The sequence below is a fragment of the Amphibalanus amphitrite genome, unplaced genomic scaffold (genome assembly GCF_019059575.1).
Source record: "Amphibalanus amphitrite isolate SeventyFive unplaced genomic scaffold, NRLGWU_Aamphi_draft 001963F_arrow, whole genome shotgun sequence".
NCBI classification, from domain to species: Eukaryota; Metazoa; Arthropoda; class Thecostraca; order Balanomorpha; family Balanidae; genus Amphibalanus; species Amphibalanus amphitrite.
In genome coordinates, this window is record NW_024883456.1 from 63,373 (window position 1) to 84,287 (window position 20,915).

Here is a 20,915-nt window from a genome sequence, read left to right on the forward strand (position 1 = left end):
GTTCACTTTAATTAAGGCCATTTACCGTGTTTTACATCTCAATTAGACATCACATAAGTGAGTGGTTATTACTCGTGGCTGCATTATTTACTGACCCCCGCATTATTGTTATAATTTCCTAGTTGTCATGCCATTTTTGTCGGAAATTATCGCAGAGATGATCGCAGATTTGCAGGAATGAAATATCTGCGAGAGGACCATCCCTACCTGTCACAACTAGCTTTACTGAACACTATTAACACCTGGGTCTTCTCAGATATAACATGCTGCGTGAAGAGGGAGGTGCCACCGGCTCCATCAAATTCGAGAAGAAAAAGGGCAAGAAGAAGGGCAAAGAAGACTGGACATGGCGAGAGCAGGTCAGTGACCTTCTGAGACGTGAAAATGATAAACGAACTGCTGTATCAGCTCATTAGAGGTGCAACGTAAACGACACTGTACTAAGTTGATATTATATCATTGGCATCATTCACTACAAACAACTGAGCTCTTGTTTCACCCAATTCACAGATGTTGACCATCATGGCACGAAGTTTACCAGGCAACATAAATAACGTATCATGTATAGCGAAGTCGTTCGGTCTATTTACTATTTACATTTAGTCATCGTTTATTTTAGGTGCTGAAATTAGGGAAGACTGATAGCACAATGCACATATGTGCGCAACTCTCAACATCACAGGGTTTATGGGCGTTTTCACGTTTCTTTTATGTGCCAATAGCAATCGCTATCACCATGCATCTGTGATGTTTCCCCAACAGGTGGAGATGGTCAAGTGGTCTGACCAGCCACTCCAGGCCTCTCTGCTGAAACTGGAGTCGGCAGAGAGAGCGGGATCGCACGGGAAGGCAGAGTCGGGAGAGCTGAACCGACAGGCCCTCGACTGTTTCCTGTCGATACAGCGGTACATGGGAGACCAGCCCATGGCCAAGGATATGGCAGAGGTGGACTGCGTCTACACTATTCTGATGGTGAGTGTTGTCCTCCTCTCTCCTCAAATAATGTACCGAAGCCGGGTGCGTGGTTTGGGCGATACGCATTTATCTGAGAAAGTATCATATTGCTTATCATTTTTGGATAATTGTCATCTGCTATGCACCACGGTGTTCAAAAGTGGGCGCTATATAAGTATTGTCGCCTGAGCCGTAGATTGACGAGCGTTGTTACGCGCAGAACACCGTAGCCAGAGCGTTGCTTGTATTCGTCACGATGCGGTCGACTAGCGAATACTGATGCGTAGGTGCAGCATATGAAGCAGCGTGGCAACTCAAACTGGCACTAGCGCAGGTAGGCACGGTAAACAACGATGCATCTAGCGGTTTCTGCAAAGGCAAAAACATTGAATAAACGATACGGAAAAATAGAACAAATTCAAGAGCGCGATAATCTAGAAGCAATAAAGCAATAAATCATAATGTTCAATTCTTACCAACGATTTCGTCCACTCAGGCGCCATGCCTCCATTCTCGACGGAGTACACCATGAAAAGGACTGAGTATGGCGGCTGACTTAGAGCCCGCCAGTCACGGGAACCCGCAAGTACTGCAGACACGCGGACATAAACATTAACACATGAGCATGCCATACTCATCCGTAAAACAAATAACATGCGGAATAACAGAAAAATATCCCCGTATAAACTCATCCCGCGAAACACAACACAAAAAGATAACACATATATCGTACGCAACGAACAAGTACCGCCCGCGACAGAGATGGGCAAAAGTATCGATCAGCTGTTCGCGCCGTCTGAGACACGGCCAATAAAGCTACCGCGCGAAGCCAGCGTGGGGGGACGGGAACGGCTCAGGAAGGGGCAGGCTGCTCCATCTCGCGGCTGTCTGGGAAACTCCACCGCACCGCGCAGACCGTAAGGCGCAGGTGTCGCTGCAGACGCATGACTCCTCCGTCACGCGCACACAGGCGCGCGGCTCACAGGCGCACTAACACCCGCCCCTTTTTGACTTCGCCGTCAAAACAAACTTAAACTTTCCTTCTTCACTCGGCCTCGGTAGCGCCGATAATCTTCACCACCTTGGTGATGGGTCGCGCATAAGTCGTGCCGCGGACGCGGACCCACACGGTGCGAACTCGTCCGTCCGCGGCCGCCGGCGCCGCCTCTACGCGTCCGAGCGGCCAAGTTCCGCGAGGAACGGCGTCGTCCACCATGAGCACGATGTCCCCTGGCTTCATGTTCGTCGTGCTTCTTGTAGATCGTCCTGCTCTCGTCTGCAACAACGGCAGGTACTCCCTGCGCCAACGGCGCCAGAATTGCTCCGCCAAGTAGGCGGCTCGTCTCCATTGGCGGCGACCGACTAGGTCGCAGTCTGTAGTAGCGCTGCTGCTGGGAAGCGTTACACACTTGAGGTGCAGGATGTGGTTAGGTGTGAGCGGAGTCTCGTCTCTGGGGTCAGCACTGACCGGCGTCAGAGGCCGGTTGTTAATTATACATTCGACCTCACACAGGAGTGTGTGAAGCGTCTCGTCTGTCATGGATTGTTCGGTCAGGATGGCGTTCAGGATCTTGCGGATAGTGCGAATCTGCCTTTCCCAGGCTCCGCCGAAGTGCGATGCGTGCGGCGGGTTAAACCTCCAGTCGATCTTCATGTCCAGGGCAACTTTCTGGATCCGGTTGTTGTCGTTCTGCAGCTTGTCGACTTCGTTTCGGAGCTCTCGGTCTGCGCCCGTGAAGTTTGTACCGCGGTCAGAGCGCAAGGTGCGTACGTCGCCTCGGCGAGCGACAAACCTGCGCAGTGCGCACAGGAACGAGTCAGTTGACAAGCTTTCCGCCACCTCTATGTGCACCGCTCGCGTTGCGAGGCACGTGAAGATTACGCCATACTTCTTGACGTGAGACCTGCCCCTCTTGACGTAGAAGTTGCCGAAAAAGTCGACACCGGTCCTGGTGAACGGTTTCTCGCCTTCACGAACCCGATCCTCCGGAAGGTCGGCCATCTTTTGAGTCTCCGGCGGTCTCTGCCTTCGGCGGCAGCTCAGGCAGCGGCTCAACACGCGCCTGACGGCCGAGTTAGCTCCCAGCACCCAGTAAGACCTACTGATGTCAGCCATGACGTGCTGTCTTCCTTCGTGGCCGGCTCTGCAATGAAAGTCCTCGATCAGCATATCAATGACGCGCCCCTTCTTCGGAAGGATCGCTGGGCACTTGGCAGTCTGGCACAGCGCGGAGTTCCTCAGGCGACCCCGAGTTCTCAGCACGCCATCCTGGAGGCCGGGATCCAGGCGGGCGAGCGGGCTCGACAGACGTACTTCCTTGCCCGCTCTCAGGTCCTTCATCTCCTGCGGGAAGCTCGCTTCCTGCTCCGACAAGATGATGAGTTTCTCAGCGTCTGCAATCTCCTGTACGCTGAGCTCGGCCGGCGACGACATGATGCCGCCACGTTTCTTGTCCCTCAGCATCCGCAACACACGGCGGATCCATGCCACCGCCCTGGTCAGCCGTCTCCAAGTCGAGTAGTGGTTGACTAGCCTCTTCATCGGCCTGACGGCGTCGGCATTGCCCTCGACGCTGCTCAGGCATGTAGATGTCTTCACCTCCGGATCGTGCTCGGAGACTCCTTCTCCAGCTTCTGGGTCGCTCGGCCACGTCTCCGGCGGCCCCTTCAGGAACTGAGGACCGGCTCTCCAGAGGCTACTGCCCATCAGCGTTTGGGCGTCCACTCCCCGGGAGACCAGATCCGCCGGGTTCTGACCTGTGGGCACAAACCTCCACTGTTCGACGCTCGACCCGTCATGAATAGCCGCGAGCCGATTCGAAACGAATACATGAAACCGTGTCCTGGTGTTGCGGATGTACTTCAGTACTGTCGTACTGTCAGTCCAGTAGTTCTGTTCAACTCGGGTGTCCAGTGCGCGGACCAGCTCTTGTCCTGCCTCAACCGCCAGCTTGGCAGCAGCCAACTCGAGTCGGGGGATAGTGAGCGCTTTCACGGGGGCCAGTCGAGCTTTGCTGGCGAGCAGAGCGCAGTGAGCGCGTCCTTCCGGCGTCACGGTACGCAGATAGGAGACGGCGCCATAGGCTCTCTCGCTCGCGTCCGCGAAGTGGTGCAGCTCCACCGTCCCGTCCAGTCTTCCCGCCGTAACGCACCTGGGGAAGAAACAGTGAGACAACTGCGGCAGGTCTCGCAGCCATCGCTCCCAGGATTCTCTCGTAGCTTTGGGCACTTCCTCATCCCAGCCCACTTTCAGCCGGAACAGGTCTTGGAGCAAGATCCTCGCTCTCACGATGCATGGAGTCACCAGTCCCAGCGGGTCGTAGCAGGACGCCGTAGCCGACAACATCCCCCTCTTCGTCTTCGGTTTCTTCGTCAACTTGCTGACGTCTACCTGGAAGCTGAACATGTCGGAGTTAGTGTCCCACAGTACTCCCAGGGCGCGTTCCACTGGAAGAGCGTCTGTCCCCGGCGTGAGCTCTTTCACTTTCTTTGTCCTCTCTTCTCTGGGCACAGATCTCAGGACTCCGACACTGTTACTGCTGATCTTGGTAAGCTTGAAGCCGCCCTCGGCGCAGAGCGCCTTGAGGTCTCCGACCAGTTTGACCGCGGCTCCTTCGCTTCCCACAGACTTCAGGACGTCATCCACATAGAAGTTCCGTCTCACGGTGTCTCTGGCCTCCTCCATCTTCTGACCGAGCTCCTCAGCTGTCCTGTGCAGCGCCAGGTTGGCGCAGCTCGGTGAAGACGTAGCACCGAAGAGATGTCTTGTATTGCGATATTCCTTGGGCGTGCAGGTGACATCTCCTCGTGGCCACCACAGGAACCGCAGGTAGTCTCGTTGATGTTCGGGGACCAACACCTGCATGAACATGGCCTCGATGTCCCCCGTGAAGGCGTACGGCTGTTCACGGAAACGGATGAGCACGTCAATCAGTGGGTTAGTCAGGTCAGGTCCCTGCAAGAGAGTGTCATTGAGAGACACGCCGTTGAACTTGCTCGCGCAGTCAAACACAACCCGAACCTTCTCTTTCTGCGGATGCCGAACTCCGAAGTGCGGGATGTACCACTTGCATGCTGGTTTATCGTTGTCTGGGGCCTCTTCCGCATACCCCTTCTCCAGCAGGTCTGCCATCACAGCCTTGTACTCTTCAGCGTACTTCGGGTCCTTCTCAAAGGCCCTCTTCAGAAGATTGAGCCTCTTGAGAGCAACTTGACGGTTGTTGTCAAGAAGCGGCTTGCTCTCCCTGAAGGGCAGCTTGATCTCGTATCTCCCTTCTCTTCGTCTGCAGCCTGTCTCCATCTGTGTGCACCATCTTACATCTTCAACCGACAGACCTCTTCTTGTGTCGGCTCGGTCCTCGAACAGCTCTTCTGGGCCCAGTGCGTCCACGATCTTGATGCGGTTGATGCTGACTGACTTGGTGAACTTCCCGACACCACTCAGCACCCAACCATACCTCGTTCTCACAGCATAGGGACCATCATCTCGGCTCGGACACACTTCCACAGGCTCCATCACACTGGCCGCGTTACCTCCTATCAGGAGGCCAATCTCTTGGTCACCTGATAGTGTCTCCAGAAATACTCCAGCATCTTGCAGGTATTTCCATTTACTCACATCTTCTTCGGATGGAATGTCTTCAGACGTCACAGGGATGTGGTCCAGGACATACAGAGGCGGCAGCTCCATGCAGTTGTCCCCATCGAGGCTTCTGATGACCAGACCAGGAACGAGACAGCTGTCCATCACCGCCTCTCCCCTGATCGTGCACACCCTCAGTGATGAGTTGTTTTGCGGCGTCACCTTCATCTTCTGCAACAGGTGCTTTGAGATGAACGAGTGTGTGCTACCGCTGTCCAGAAAGGCGTTAGTTACCACAGTCTCCTTGTCTAGCCCCACCATCACCTTCAGCACCTGGAGCTTGGCCCCTCCCGCCCCGCTGGGCGCCAGATGGCCTGTTGTAGCACTTGGTGTTGGACTTATCCTATCTTCATGGAGCACAGTTGGGTGGCTTCTGTTGCACCGCTCACAGGTCCTCCTTTCCTTACAGAACCTGGAGCGGTGGCCATGCTGAAGACAGGCGAAGCAGAGGCCCTTCTCTTTCACGAACTTGCTCCTCTCCTCGTGCGTCCTGGACTCGAACTTCTTGCAGTTTTCGATCTGGTGTTTTCCCTGGCAAAAGAGACATGATGGGTGTGCATTCTCCATGGGCTGGACACTTCCTGCTAGAGTTCTTCCAGCGATTACCCTTCCTGAGGGCTGCACCTTCAGCTTTGTGTCATCTTTCTTGGTTCTTGTTCCTGGGCACAGCACATGTCGTCCGTACGAGGGGTTCGTTGCAATCCTTGCTTCAGTCTCGATGAATTGGACAAGATCACTGAAGTTCGCTGGACGTCTCCCTTCCTGTTCGATGGCATCAGCTTTCCGGCGCCACCTCTCAGTCAGGTGATACGGGAGCTTCTCCAGCAGTCTCCGGATGGTCTTCGAGTCAACAGACCCCACACCGTGTGGCAGGTTCTCGAGCGCGTTCATGCAGCCCCTGAGGAAGATGCCAAAGTCATCCAGTCCGTCTCCATCATCCGCTCTAAGGGTGGGTAGGGCTAGCATCTCGTCCACCAGACTAGCTACGGTCTGAGCCTGACAGTCGTACCTGCGGCGGAGCAACATGACAGCTTGGGCATAGCCCTGCTCTTCAGGCAGATGAACGCAGGTCTGAACGAGGTCGTGTGGCTTTCCCTTGGTGAACTTAAGCAGGTACAGGAGCCTCTCAGCATCACAGTCCACATTTCTTGCTATGTTGGACTCGAAGGTCCTGAGGAAGGGCTTGAACTTCGAAGTGTCACCCCTGAAAGTGGTCAGGTCAAGTGATGGCAGGTGGAGACGCCTTACCATCTGCAGGTCAGTGCTGTGTTGAGCCGGAGCCCCGCCAGCTACTTGCTGCTGTGTTGGCTCGTCTTGCAGAACGGATTCTGGTGTCACTTCCTGTGGAGATGCCGCTGGAGATGTAGCATCTTGCTGAGCTGCGGCATCTTGCAGAGCTCTTGTCACCGCAGCTTCCTGTGGCTGGACTGTGTCGGCGGCAGCAGCCCCTTGCAACCACATACTTGCAGCTCTTGTCGCATGCTCCACCTTCAGCATCTCCTCCAGGACCTTCTCCTTGGCTTCACTCTCGTCTATCTCCGCCTGGATCTCCAGCTCTTCTCTCTTCTTTCTCAATGCAGCTTCTTCTTCTTCAAGCTGGTGCCTCTTCTTCAGGGCTTCCTTCTTGGCAGACAGCCCAGCCAGCCTCGCTCTCTCCAAAGCCCTGGCAGAGACGATGCTGACCGATGTTCGGACACTGGAGGCAGGCTTGGAACTTGCCGCACTTCCACCTCCAGATCTTGATGATCCCGACTTCACACTCTTCCCATCATCGGCTTTCTTCGGCTCACACTCTTCATGTTGCTTATCGGTCTCTTCCTTGGCCTGCTTCCTAGCTCCCTGACTCTGGAACTCTTCTTCCTTCAAGAGCTCTCTCAACCTCTCCAACAAGACTGGCTTTCTTCCCCGCACATCTTCTCCACGCCTAGTCAACTCCCCGACCAGCTCCTCCTTTGTCAACTTGTCAAGGTCCATGGTTATCGTTGACACACACGGTCAAGCAAGGTCAAGCGAGGTCAACGTCAAGTGAGGGGGTCATGTGGGTCAGGTTGGGCAGGTCAGAAGGATAGGTCAGAAGGATAGGGTTGCTGGCACGATAAGTTATGAATGAACACTTCAACCTTAAGCTAAACACATGTCAAACTAGCACCGAGAATACCTACACGAATGTCAGCCTCATATGGTTCAGACACACCACATCATTGCACCTGTTCCATGCATGCCTCAAAAGTCTTAACAAACAGAAAAGATCACTGGTCAGACCTCTTTCCCTGCCATCAGGAGCAGCAGCACCCACCATCAGTAGCAGTGGCGTCCACCCAGTAGGTGCCAGCCAGCAGACGCGAACCTCCGCCACCGCAGGGACATTAGGCTGCTGGAACCTCCATCCTGGATCCAGTCCCCACGGCGGCAGGCAATCGCGTCTGCAGCGGTCATGCGTCGGCCGGTAGCGACGGAATCAGCAAGCAGACATGCTGATGCCCCCGGAAGACGATGATGAAGACGAACGTTGAAACTATTGTCGCCTGAGCCGTAGATTGACGAGCGTTGTTACGCGCAGAACACCGTAGCCAGAGCGTTGCTTGTATTCGTCACGATGCGGTCGACTAGCGAATACTGATGCGTAGGTGCAGCATATGAAGCAGCGTGGCAACTCAAACTGGCACTAGCGCAGGTAGGCACGGTAAACAACGATGCATCTAGCGGTTTCTGCAAAGGCAAAAACATTGAATAAACGATACGGAAAAATAGAACAAATTCAAGAGCGCGATAATCTAGAAGCAATAAAGCAATAAATCATAATGTTCAATTCTTACCAACGATTTCGTCCACTCAGGCGCCATGCCTCCATTCTCGACGGAGTACACCATGAAAAGGACTGAGTATGGCGGCTGACTTAGAGCCCGCCAGTCACGGGAACCCGCAAGTACTGCAGACACGCGGACATAAACATTAACACATGAGCATGCCATACTCATCCGTAAAACAAATAACATGCGGAATAACAGAAAAATATCCCCGTATAAACTCATCCCGCGAAACACAACACAAAAAGATAACACATATATCGTACGCAACGAACAAGTACCGCCCGCGACAGAGATGGGCAAAAGTATCGATCAGCTGTTCGCGCCGTCTGAGACACGGCCAATAAAGCTACCGCGCGAAGCCAGCGTGGGGGGACGGGAACGGCTCAGGAAGGGGCAGGCTGCTCCATCTCGCGGCTGTCTGGGAAACTCCACCGCACCGCGCAGACCGTAAGGCGCAGGTGTCGCTGCAGACGCATGACTCCTCCGTCACGCGCACACAGGCGCGCGGCTCACAGGCGCACTAACAATAAGGTTTATATTACTTAGGGCCCCTGGCTAACGCCTGCAAGCTTTATACCACGGTGCTTTGAAAACGAGCGCTGAAGAATTTGTTAAGAGGAAATTGGTCCGCTTATCCACGCATTTGTTTTGATTTCACATCTTGCTATACTGACTCAATACGCACACCCTGATATCTTATCAGAGCTACGACGAACTCGTACCATAGCTAGCTGTCTCGATGTCAGTCAAACCGTATCCTAACTATTCGTATTTCCCAGCTCTCTCCCAATCAAACACAAGAACCTCTGTCTGGCTGCCTTTAAACCTGTCGTGCCGGGGTTTTTACAAACAAAAACGTGACAACGACAACCGGTTCGGTGGGGAAAGCTTATGATAATGCGATCCATTGGAGCTACGTAAAAAGGTGATTGGGGCTTGATGCAAGTGGGTTAGTAGCGTTAATGGAATCTGTGGTCATTGATCAGCGACTTAGCTAGCGTTCACAGACCTGGCAGTGAACTGAGCTGAAGAAGTGAAGAAGTGAAGAAGTGAAAATATCAGCTGATAGCCATTCCAACCGTATTATATGTATCTTTAGGCCGGCCCATGCACTGATATGTCACTGTTTGACCGGCTGTACATACTTTCAAAAAGTGACCCCGTTCTACCCCCGCAATCCTGTGCCCTGTCCTCTACACAATAATGTTGTGTCTTTACGCTTTACACCAATAACCGTTTCCCCCCGCGTTACACCCTCAGGCCTGCCACCGCGCCGTGCCACTACGTGATGAAGTGTACTGTCAACTGATGCGTCAGACCACCAGCAACAAATCCACCCACCCCGACTCATGTCAGCGAGGCTGGCGGCTGTTCAGTATCGTGGCAGCGTACTTCTCGTGTTCGGATGGACTCCGACCGTATCTGTTCAAGTACCTGGAGACGGCAGCGTATGACAAGCGACGCGCTTATCATGGTAAGATCGAGCTCATGGAAAATGGGAAATGGGATGGATGGGTGCATAGGATAGCAAAATGGAATGCAAGACTGGGGACCTTCTTAGTTCTTACCTTGCATTCCCGTTGGCAGTTTATTTCATTGCTGTGATTTATATTCATTTTCTTCGTTCTGATTTGTTCTGGAAAATAACGCAGACACTGGGTTATCAAGTGGCTAATTATTGATTATGGTATGGCTAATGGCTAAATGGTTAATTAATTAATTATGTTAAGTTATGATTTCAAGCTTATAAGGGCTAACGTGTGAATTTCGTATGTAACAACATAGGCAACCAGTTATTCGAATGGAGCATTTTAACGCTTTTGCCGTCTTTCCTTTGCACGGCAGGCACGGCCATGGTCTGCCTCCAGAACCTCCGCAAGACATTCCGCTTCGGCGGACGGAAGAACGTCCCTAGCATCGAGGAGATCACGGCCATCACAGCCGGCAGAAACTCGAAGCGACAGATCTACCGCCTGCCGGGAGGCACCGAGCGCGTCATCAACACGAGGAGCACCAGCGTGGTACAGGTGAGGATGGAGGGCATGCTAGGGTGATCTACATACTCTGATGCTGGATGGAATGGATGCTGACGGACATAGGGAGCGAAGGACACTGCTGGACTTCAGTGAAACTGGGAGGGACACTGCAGGACACATAAGGGCATTGTTGAATACACGTATGACACCGATATGACACCGATATGTATGTATGACACCGGGGTGGACACTACGTGTAAATGACGCACGGAGCACTGGGGAGGAAAATGCAGGACGCACGGACTCTTGGGGAGGAAAACGCAGGACACGGGGTCTTGGGGAGGACTTTCACAAACATGCAGCCACGATTGCTACAGGAAACAGGTACCGTCAGACAAAGGATGTTTATTTCTGACACGGAACGCTAGGAAGTGATGGACACGTGAATCAGGGGCAAAGTTGATTGTAAATTCACTTTGCTGTGTCATCTCCTTTAGGACAGTCATGCTTATATTTTCGATGTTTGTTTGAACGAAACCCGTTTGTCGTCAAAACCAACTTGTAATGTTGTTTTGGTTATCAAAATATTGTCACAAGATATGTTACAATTTCTAAATCAGAGTGCAGCTCATAACGATGATGAATGCAAAACAACGTTTCTAACCAAACACTTCACAGGTCACCTTCGATGACCAACACATTACCTTGCTGCTTTCCGTCAGGACATTATTGAGGACATCTGTTCAGTGATCAAGATCCGCACCCGAGAGGAGATGGACGAATTCAGCTTGTACTGCATCGTCGAGGGCGACACGTTCACCATGCCGCTGGCTAGAGAGGAATACATCCTGGATGTCACTACCGAGCTGCAAAAGAACGAACAGGTGAGGGGATACTCTTATGCGTGCGTGTGTGTGTGTGTGGGGGGGGGGGGGGGTAAAGATGTTGCCAATCGACCGCAACATACATACAACATCGACCTCGTACGCATAAGCCAATCGACTTATGCGTACGAGGGCTGAACCGATTTCGGCAAGAGGTCCCTGGCCTTAGTGCACCCATGGGCAGTGGGCACAGCCTGGCTAGATGGTTAGCCCATGCTCCACTATACCTAACAAATAAGGACTAGGCAGTTCTACTTCTACGTACGCATAGGTTCAGTCTTGTTAATGCCGAGAAATGGATATGGTAGCACTGACTGAGTTCGACTGCAGAAAACGGCTATGAAATGCGAAATGGTTTTCACGCACGCATCGGAGTCTATCGTATATTGACGATCCCAGGAATCGTTTCGTTTACTCAGATACGCATTTGCCAGCACTGCTATCACTATAAAGGTTATCAAATAGCGTAACAGAAAGACACGCCCTTTACAAGATTGGACCATATTAGCCGTTTTCACGACGGTCTCTCCGGCGAGTGCACCTAATTTGACCAAATCTGCACCTAATCTCTTTTACAGCAAATATCTTCATTTTATGAATTTATTTCAGTGTTTTAATCGATGATACTCTCTGATAATACGACAAAGCAGGCATATAAGCAAATAGTGTAACCCTAGCTGACAGCTACTAGGAGACACACTGAACCTGATTTGACCAAATCTGCACCTGATCTGCACCAGATGTGCACCAAATGTGTACCAGACGGCCGTCGTGAAAACGGCTATTTAAAAGCTCATTGATTGACATACCGTTAGCAAGAAAGGCATTCATCTCTTTCAGGGCCCCGCATAAAAGCTTCAGATTAGGATGGGTATTTGTAGTAAAGGTACATAAGGTAAAATACTTCCAATTGAATCAAAGCCACACTCTTCTAGGTTGATTCTTCCCAGATAAGCATTGCGCCACCCTGTAATCACTTTATTTGAATCAAAGCCATGCTTTTGTAGGTTGACTCAGCCTGGCAAATCATTGTGCCAACCTTCCCGGAAAACAAACTGGCACATTGAGGCGACGCTCTTTTTAAAGATACATTGGCGCTGTGCTTGTAACCTATCATTCATATGGTATCGGCTCTCTAAACACTAGCAGGATGTGCTCTTCATTATTTGGGGTGCATATGACACGCTGCAAAACAAATTGACACAGTGAGGGGCTGTTCTAAAAGACAACAACACTGTGTTTGTAACACGGAACTATAAACACAAGACAGCTGTGTAGTGTACTGTACTCTTGGCGAGACTTTCCACACGTTTGATAGCACATAAAACACAGCAATGACACATTTTTGTCGTGCTAAATTTTCAACGAGAACACCATACCTACAAGTGTTATGCATTACAATAACGAAATAATGTGTTGTGCCGACATGGTATATGTGTACCCTGAAACAAATACACTAATACACTGTGTCATCAATCGCCGCTCAATGAATGGCGCTAACGTCATAGCGGCTCTGAATCGGAGCGTTTTATATGTACTTTGTTCTGTGTATAGCATTGGTACATTCCTTAGCTGGTTTTACTGAAGAAGCCAAGGTTTTTTAGATACACCATCTAAACCTCTGCATACTCATCGCATGACTGTTGGAAACGCTAAAACCTCTGAAACGTCTTTCTAATACCTACGCTCGCTTATTGTGGCACCAAAAACACAAAACTGTGTTTTTAGGACAAATATATTGTTTTGTGAATTGCCACCAACGTGGGTGGAAAATGTAAAATATTGTAATTTATAGGCCAAATGTAGGGTGTGGAGCCTCGTGCTCTTAGTGTTACGAGTTTTGAGTGGCCGATAGCTTAGTCCTAAAAAACTCCTCGCAGACATGAGCTCAGTTATACAAGGGCACATTGATTTCATTGGATGGACACTGGACATCCTGAAGCAATGGTCATGTCTGTGTCCATCCGGTTAACCCATTAGACGAGGGTCTGATCCTATCTCGAGCTGTGCTTTTAGAGCCACAAAGGTTGTGTGTTTTTAACTTGTGTTTGCACACTTAAAGCATGTTTTGCACTTGTGCTACACAGTTGCTTTACGTTTCATCCTTTACTTACGTTTTGTGTTAAAATCGTAACACCTTCACAGTGTGTTAAACATTTGATTAACCCCGTGAACTGAAAATGTGTTAGCACAACCTTCTTATGTCAAAGAACCGTGTTAACCTGCGCCTGGCCGATGCTGGGTGCCAACCACGCCGGGCCGGAGGGGTGTTTGAACACCACCCCCCCCCCCCCCCCGACTAACTCGACTCCTGCGCCACGTACTGCACGCTCGACACCCCCAAGACCCTATCTGTGCTTCCTCTTCTGCCGCCATTGGTCACATTCAGCGCTTGCGCAGACGTTGTGTACGACTCCATTCTCAATGCGATACCGAAATGTTGCGGCAGTGCGGCCTCGGAGGCTCTCCGAGTCGCTCGTGGTCACCGCTCACTGGCAGTGAGACGACAACGATCGTAATTAGGTCCTGCTGTCATTACGCAGCTATGCTCTGAGTCGCGTGTGCTGGAGAAAAACAAGAGGGACTTTGAAGACTTGTGTGACGGATTGCCGTTTGCCATCGAGGCTGTCTGACGTTGCCGAAAACCCTGTCTAACTGTACAATATGGAGAGGTTCCTCAACATCCAAAGCCTCCGATGGGATCACAATGGAGATCCTATGCTAAAAGTGCGTCAACGTAATGAGGAAGCTCGTGCTCTGCTGGCTTCTCGTGGCGAACCGGAGGATGCCTCTAACTTATTTCTCGTGCTCATGAGCACACCGTACATTGCCGGGTTCCCAAAGCACAGCAGGCACGTTTCCAAGAACGAGAAGCTGCTGGAGCTGACCTTTGCTACCGAGTCTCAGCCGACACTGCCTTATCGACTACCCAAGAAGGAGAGTTCATGTGAGTGCGCCAGTTTAGGCGACATCAAAGTGGAGAAGATCTTCCTTTCCGGCAGTGTCCGGGAGGGTACACATGTGCGCGTCTGGAGCGAGATGGGCTCGGACATTGATGCAATGTTCCATCTGGATTGCACCACTGTGCTCGACACGGTTCCAGAGCAAGTAGAGGCTGCTGGTTGTCAAGCATCATCAGGAAGCTGTGAGCTTCGAGTTGAACCAACGTCAAACCTGGGCTACGTACTTCTGAAGCACCCGAGAAGAGAGAGCTGCCATCATCAAGAGGAGCTCACTTTCGGAGCAGACTGTGCTGTCAACCTGCTGGACGTCTTCCGAGCACGGCTTGACGCCAGCGGAGAGTCACGGCGCGAGGGTCCCGCGCTGAACACACAGGTGCCTGATTACATGCAGCACACGAAGAACACCGACCTGGTTCCATGTCTGACAGCCACGGGCGTGTGGCCGGGCGCAGCGTTCGTCTCCCGCGCTCGTCGCTCTGGTCAGCCGTCACCGGAGCTGGTTTTCAAGCTGTCCGAGCTACCCATCTTTCTGGTGCCTGTGGGATTTCCAGGAAGCCCCACGCAGGGGGACGAGTGGCGTGTGTCCTTCTCCAAACACGAGTACATTCTGCTGAGGCTCATGCTGGAGTCACAGCGCGCCTGTCTGACACTGCTGAAGACGTGCAAGGCGATCCTCGGTCTCCACAGCCTCAAGAGCTACCACCTGAAGACGGCGCTCATGTGGCTCTGTGAGACGCGTCCAACATCCCTGTGGACCTGCGAAGGGACACAACAATCTGTCCTGGAAATCATCAAGTTCTTGGAGGACGCCATTAGCCGGAGGAACCTGCCCTGCTACTTCTGGCCAGACATCAACATCCTGGCCACCCGCAGTGACGCCGAGCTGTCGGAGATCTCTCATGACGTGCACCAGCTGAAGGTCCATCTGCTGAGCTGTTCTCTGGCACTCATCACCCACTGGCTTAGTGGGGACGTGCCCCTCGTTGCTGAGCGTCTTCTCTTCAGTGCCGTGCCCGTGTCGCAGACCCCTGTGAGTCTGCTGACGGACACCTTCATTGAGCAGGTGTTGCACGGCCGCACGGAAGGCTGGTGGGGATTCATACAAAGCTGGGCGGCCGTGAGAGTCGCTCCCGGTGCCTGGCCAATGCCCTTCACCTCCTGCTTCTCGCTGCTGTTCCGATCCATGCAGCAAGCCTTGCGGTCGGAAGACGGGAACAGAAGTGGAGACCTGCTCTGCCGCCTGCTTGGGCTGCTGAAGGCGCTCCAACACAAGCAGGACACCGATGATTCAGGGGACTCTTGGATGGCGGGAGTAAGCCGTAGCGATGGAACCCGTCCGGTCGCTCCACAATGAAAAGGTCGAAGAGAAAGAAACTGGTCGAGTCACAAATCGAGGCTGACTGAATGAAGTTCGTGACTTTTGCTGCAGTTTTGGCTCTGTTGTTAATTGTGGGCTGCTATGAAGTAACAACATCATTTGAATTTACGTGACCATGTAGGCAGATTGATGCTCATGAATGGATTATATTGATCGATACTTGATAGGGATATACTTGATGATGCTTGCTGCTTAGTACTTATGATTGACTGTGAATAGTTGTCATTTGATTGTTTTAATTAAAATAGGTATCAACTCTGGCTTATTCAGTGTAATTGCTTATAGTAGGTAACCTCGTGAATAGGTAATTATTTACGTATGGCTGTTTAGTTACTGTGAGATTCTATCCTAAGTTGCCATGCAGGGGTAAAAAAAAAAGAGTGATACACGCTTCTGTCCCATCTATTAGTTTTGGCACAATGCGGCATCCGTCTTTAGTGCGCCGGAAATATATGGCTTCGTCGGTTCCAAGAAGTTGTGCTTAGCCCTCACCGGGCCTACTGGTTTTCTACATACACCCCTGCCGAGGTGGGGGGGAGGGGGGCGGATACGACCCCCTCGCCGTTTCGCCCCTAATTAACCCTCGCCCGCACATGGGGGGGGGGGGGTGGTTGCCACCCCCCCAGGTAGTCTTTCTGCTCTGCACTCGACATTTTTAGAGCTAGAAGGCTGATTTTTCGTATAGCTGCTCCTCTATCCTTTCTTGATGTCCACTGAAAATTTCAAGTTTCTGTGATTTTTGGTTTTGGAGATATGACCTTGTTTTTCAGGTCATGTCATGACCCAAATGGCCAATTCTCAACATCTTGCGTTTGCCATGGGCCTTGTGGGCTTTTGACACCCTGATTTCGGCCTTTTTTGCCAGTCTTACCTCCCACCTATCATGGAACATGTTGTTCGACGATGTACAGGGGTCAAGGTCAGGGTCAAGGTCAACCTAGGTCATCTAAGATAATTGCGTTTTAGGCAAGCTGAATTTACTTTTTGTGAAGTTTTTTGACTGCATTTTTGGTAAAAGCTTCTCAGATCATGATTTCATGTAATATGGACCCAAAAACAATCGGTGCACACATCAGTATACACACAGATACACACAGACATACAAACACATATAATTGACCTTGACCTAACTTGACCTGAAATGACCTCAGCAGCAAAATTCTGGTCGGGTAGTGTGACAAAGAGGTTCTAGCTGGCTTGGCACCAGAAAACAGCATCGTCATCGGTATTTGATAAGCAGCGCACTTGATATCCAACGGTGACCCAAAACAGCAACATTTTTTAGTTTGACCTGACCTGGAAGGTCAATGACTGACCTGAGGAGGTAAAACTGGGTATCATTGGATTCATCTCTTCCCAAAGAATCTTTTTGGTCTTTACCGCTAAGCTCTATCTCCAACAGGAACGAAATGGCGCGGGGGGTGGCAACCCCCCCCCCATGTGCGTTCTAGGATGGGAAAATGGCATGTGCGGGCGAGGGTTAAGCTACATGCCTCGCGGATTAAAACGAGCGCCGTTGCGAGACGCAGCAACTGGTACCGATTTTAAGGTCTCGGTCAGCAGGGCCCAGTTTCACCAAGTGCGGTAAACTCAATTTGGGGTAAAATACCAAACTACCCCACTCCATAACTACAAAAATACTACCCCGAAATTAGTTAAACTAGCTTGGTGAGGTTGGGCACTTGGCCCAATCTCACCAAGTTATGTAAACTTAATTTTGGGACAGTATTGTTGTAGTTACGGAGTGGGGTAGTTTGGTATTTTACCCCAAATTGAGTTAACCGCACTTGGTGAGATTGGGCCCAGGTGATCTTTTAGGTCAGGTCAAGAAACCCAAGGCACAGGTTCAATTTTTGGCAAATAACTTCACCAAACATGGTTGCAGACCTTGCAGACCCGCAATTCTGGCACTATCATGTTCCGCATGCTGAGGCACGTCGAATGGTAGACCTTTTGCTCAGGTGAAGTCAACTTAAGTGACCTCGCCTCGGGTCAACGTCAGGTTGACACGAAGTTGGTCGGAGGAGGTCATATCGCATACCATACGATCCGGCAGGTCTTGCCAAGTCCATTGATCATTGCTTTCCCAACTCGCCAGCTCAATTTGAGTTATTGAGTTATTGACGAAAAAGTCGTATGACCTTAGTAACGTCATAAATGACCTCACGCAAGATGAACGATGCAAAAATAAAGCGTTGGTTGCTAGGAGTGCATGAACTAGCGATTCCATGTTCTTGAGGTAGGTCTCGATCACTGTCGGCGCCAAAATAACATGAGTTGCGATATTTTCTCAATGGACTTTTAATGGTGAGGCCGTAGGTACGTGACCGACCTGACCTCAGGCGACCCTAAAAAAAAATCTGAGATATACCTAAAAGTCGTGAAACCTCTGGAGGATACTAGCCACTAGGTCCTGAAAGTATCATCTCCTTGTGCGAGCTCCTCTGGCACGGATGGCATTGCGAAGTTAGTTGCGACATTTAAGGATCTGGCGGATGTGCAATCATGACGTCATAGGCTATTGACCTGACCTAAAAATGCAGTTGGTGTCACAACATCCGGCTGGAATCAAAGGTCAGGTATGCGCATGCTAAAACGTTAATGAATTAAGAACAAAAAGAGCGATATGAGAGCAGCGTTGGCTTACGTTTTAAGTAATGTAGGTCTTAACACGGCATCGGGTAGCAATGCGCCGGATGTCCGTATCTGTCTAAAGAACCACTGCCTTTACTTGTCTCTAGATACAATTTGTCGCATATTTTTACTCAAAAGATGTTCTTCTTTTGGCATCTTTCGATTGTTTGTTATGTTGCGAATAAGCTCCGTCGGCCTGAAAAGACCATTGCAGAGCTATGGGATGACAGGATATGGCGTAGACATTGCGCTTAGGACACCGACACTCGAGTCGACAGTGAGCCGCGGAGGCGAGAACGTCCCGGTGGGACCGGATTGCCCCGTTAGAACAGTCCACCCACCTCCCAAACGGTCACCCCGGAGAGGATATTAACGGATCGTGGTATGGACCCGACCTCAACCATGGCGCCGGTTGTCAGTTGGGGTGACCGCCAGCCCGGAGAGGAAGCGTGAGGGGGAGGCGGATGGTTTAGTCCTGAGGATAGCGAGGACGGATAGTATCTTTCGATTTGATTTAGTTTAGTTTAGTTTAGTTTATTTGTAAATCATCAATGGGGTATGCCCCCAATCACAGATGAAGTCAGTTGAAACACAACATGCACTTATAAATACAGTTCAGCGAATACCGCTTAAATGACTTAAATGACGGCTGGAATCAAAGGTCAGGTATGCGCATGCTAAAACGTTAATGAATTAAGAGCAAAAAGAGCGATATGAGAGCAGCGTTGGCTCATTGTGTTATTATTGGCGGCAGCACATATGTAGGTTTGATGGGAAGCCGATGAACCCTCACCACTCACTGAACCTGCACGTGCACCTTGTGTCCTTACCTACTTCTCAGCTGTTGGCAGTCAATATCCAATCGACATCTGGGTGATAACTGATACGTATTCACAAACCCGATTGTAACTCCACAATCATTTCACCCACAGATCTTCTACCTGATCTTCTGTCGCTCGGTGTGGTACTTCCCACTGCGACTCGAGTCTCATCTCTACGTGGAGGTGGTGTTCAACCAGATCGCACCCGACTATCTGGAGGGTCTGCTACTCGTCATGCCCGGAGAAACGCTCCATGAGGAGGTGGTGGTAAGTTATTACCGTGGTAATGAAGCTGCTGGTAATGACGAGAAAAACATGTGATGAGGAATTGGTGATGAGATATGATCTGCATTGTGGACCCATAAACGCCGTTTCGACCTTTAAAAGACGGATAATATCGACAACCCTATAATTTTATATTGTCATCTGTAAATTATCATTGTTTGCATTCATTTTTCATAAGTAAAAATCATTCATGTTTTCATCCTTGCGGTAAGACTGAGGTAAATTTCGGACTTGGACAGATGGTGGAGCAAAACAGCTCTAACAGGACACCAGAGGCCATGGCGGTGCTACTCACCAACAATGAATTGTTGGTTGAAACTTCTCGTTTTTTTTTTGTCCTTTCAAAGCACGCTGTTGTTGCCACAAGACGACCCTTTCAGTTAAGCATTTACGAGTATCACGCTGCTCCCCTCTCACGATAACACCTCTCTCATCGCCGCATCTTCCTTCCCCAGTACGACATCTCCCGCGTGGCTGCACTGCTGCACCGTGCCGCCGACATGAGTGCGGTACCCACCATGAAAGAGACCAAGTACCTGCTGCCCAAGGCGGCACTGATGGTGCGAGACATCAAGCCGCCCCAGTGGGTGAACATGGTACAGGACAGCTGGTCCGAGGTCCATGACAAGACCCCCATGGAGGCCAAGGCGGCCGTGCTTGGTGAGTAAGGAAGGGCGAGTGGTTGCGGTTGGTTACGGCTATTTGGAAGGCATTCGATGTAGGTATTGGCTTACTTTGCAGTTTGCTGCGTTCAATGTAGCGTTTCAATATGCAACGTCTCACTCTCCGTAAAAATGGAAGTTAAAATTCCGCGTCTTACAGATCAGGGCAGCACGGATTTAGCGCAGTTCTGCCAATATTCATTCAATTCAGTTCAGGACATTCGCACTCGAGCCTACATCTTTTATGAACATATGAATGGCACCGACAACCGTTCTGTCTAATTATTGATAGAATTATTGTCCTCTTTGACACTATCCATTTTTTTTCTGCAGAAATCCTGGAGCGCTGGCCCCTGTTCGGCTCCTCATTCTTCGCCGTGAGCCGAGTGACCGAGAGCAGAGAGGCCGTGGATCACATCCTGGCCCTCAACCGCGGCGGTGTGCACTTCCTGGATAGCGTCACTCATGTAAGTGCTCTCTGAAGTAGGTGGGCAAACTGATGCGGGGAGGGTAGTGTGTGCTTGAATCAGGAAATCTGATAGTCCGGGTGCTTCAGAGACGGCGCAAGTGTTTGACGTTCCTAGTGCCGTTTAGCGGATTTAGACGAGAGCTTTGAGTATGGTCGAGTGATGCGGTTTGGTGAGACAAAGACTGTCCTGTCAGGTTTATTCTGTTGAGTAAATAATTGGCTAAGGACAAAATGCGTTTAGCCTAACGTAAACCATTGCGACTGCAGGAACCGTTCCTCCTGATATCGGTCAGAATGTAATGCTGCCAAATGCAATCTCTCTCTCTCCTCTCCTCTCTCTCTCCTCTCTCTCTCTCCTCTCTCTCTCTCCTCTCTCTCTCTCTCTCATCTCCTCTCTCTCTCCTCTCTCTCTCCTCCTCTCTCCTCTCTCTCTCTCT

General features: G+C 50.8%; 1 protein-coding gene and 1 long non-coding RNA gene across 2 annotated transcripts in view; one reads left to right on the plus strand and one right to left on the minus strand.

Moving 5' to 3' along the window:
* The window catches only part of LOC122375944 (unconventional myosin-XV-like), an 83,064-nt gene extending 62,573 nt beyond the window's left edge, over window positions 1-20,491 (plus strand). The window contains exons 36-43 of the mRNA XM_043355553.1: window positions 257-359; window positions 763-972; window positions 9,667-9,880; window positions 10,252-10,433; window positions 11,105-11,266; window positions 19,174-19,329; window positions 19,803-20,007; window positions 20,343-20,491. Coding sequence (XP_043211488.1) covers window positions 257-359; window positions 763-972; window positions 9,667-9,880; window positions 10,252-10,433; window positions 11,105-11,266; window positions 19,174-19,329; window positions 19,803-20,007; window positions 20,343-20,491 — 1,381 coding nt within the window. The remainder of the gene's footprint in view (window positions 1-256; window positions 360-762; window positions 973-9,666; window positions 9,881-10,251; window positions 10,434-11,104; window positions 11,267-19,173; window positions 19,330-19,802; window positions 20,008-20,342) is intronic.
* Window positions 8,166-8,927, minus strand: LOC122375943. Its single transcript, XR_006255487.1, has 2 exons — window positions 8,413-8,927; window positions 8,166-8,305 (listed from the first exon to the last, which is right to left on the minus strand). It is a non-coding gene; the product is annotated as an uncharacterized LOC122375943 (long non-coding RNA).
* Window positions 20,492-20,915: the final 424 nt, after the last annotated feature.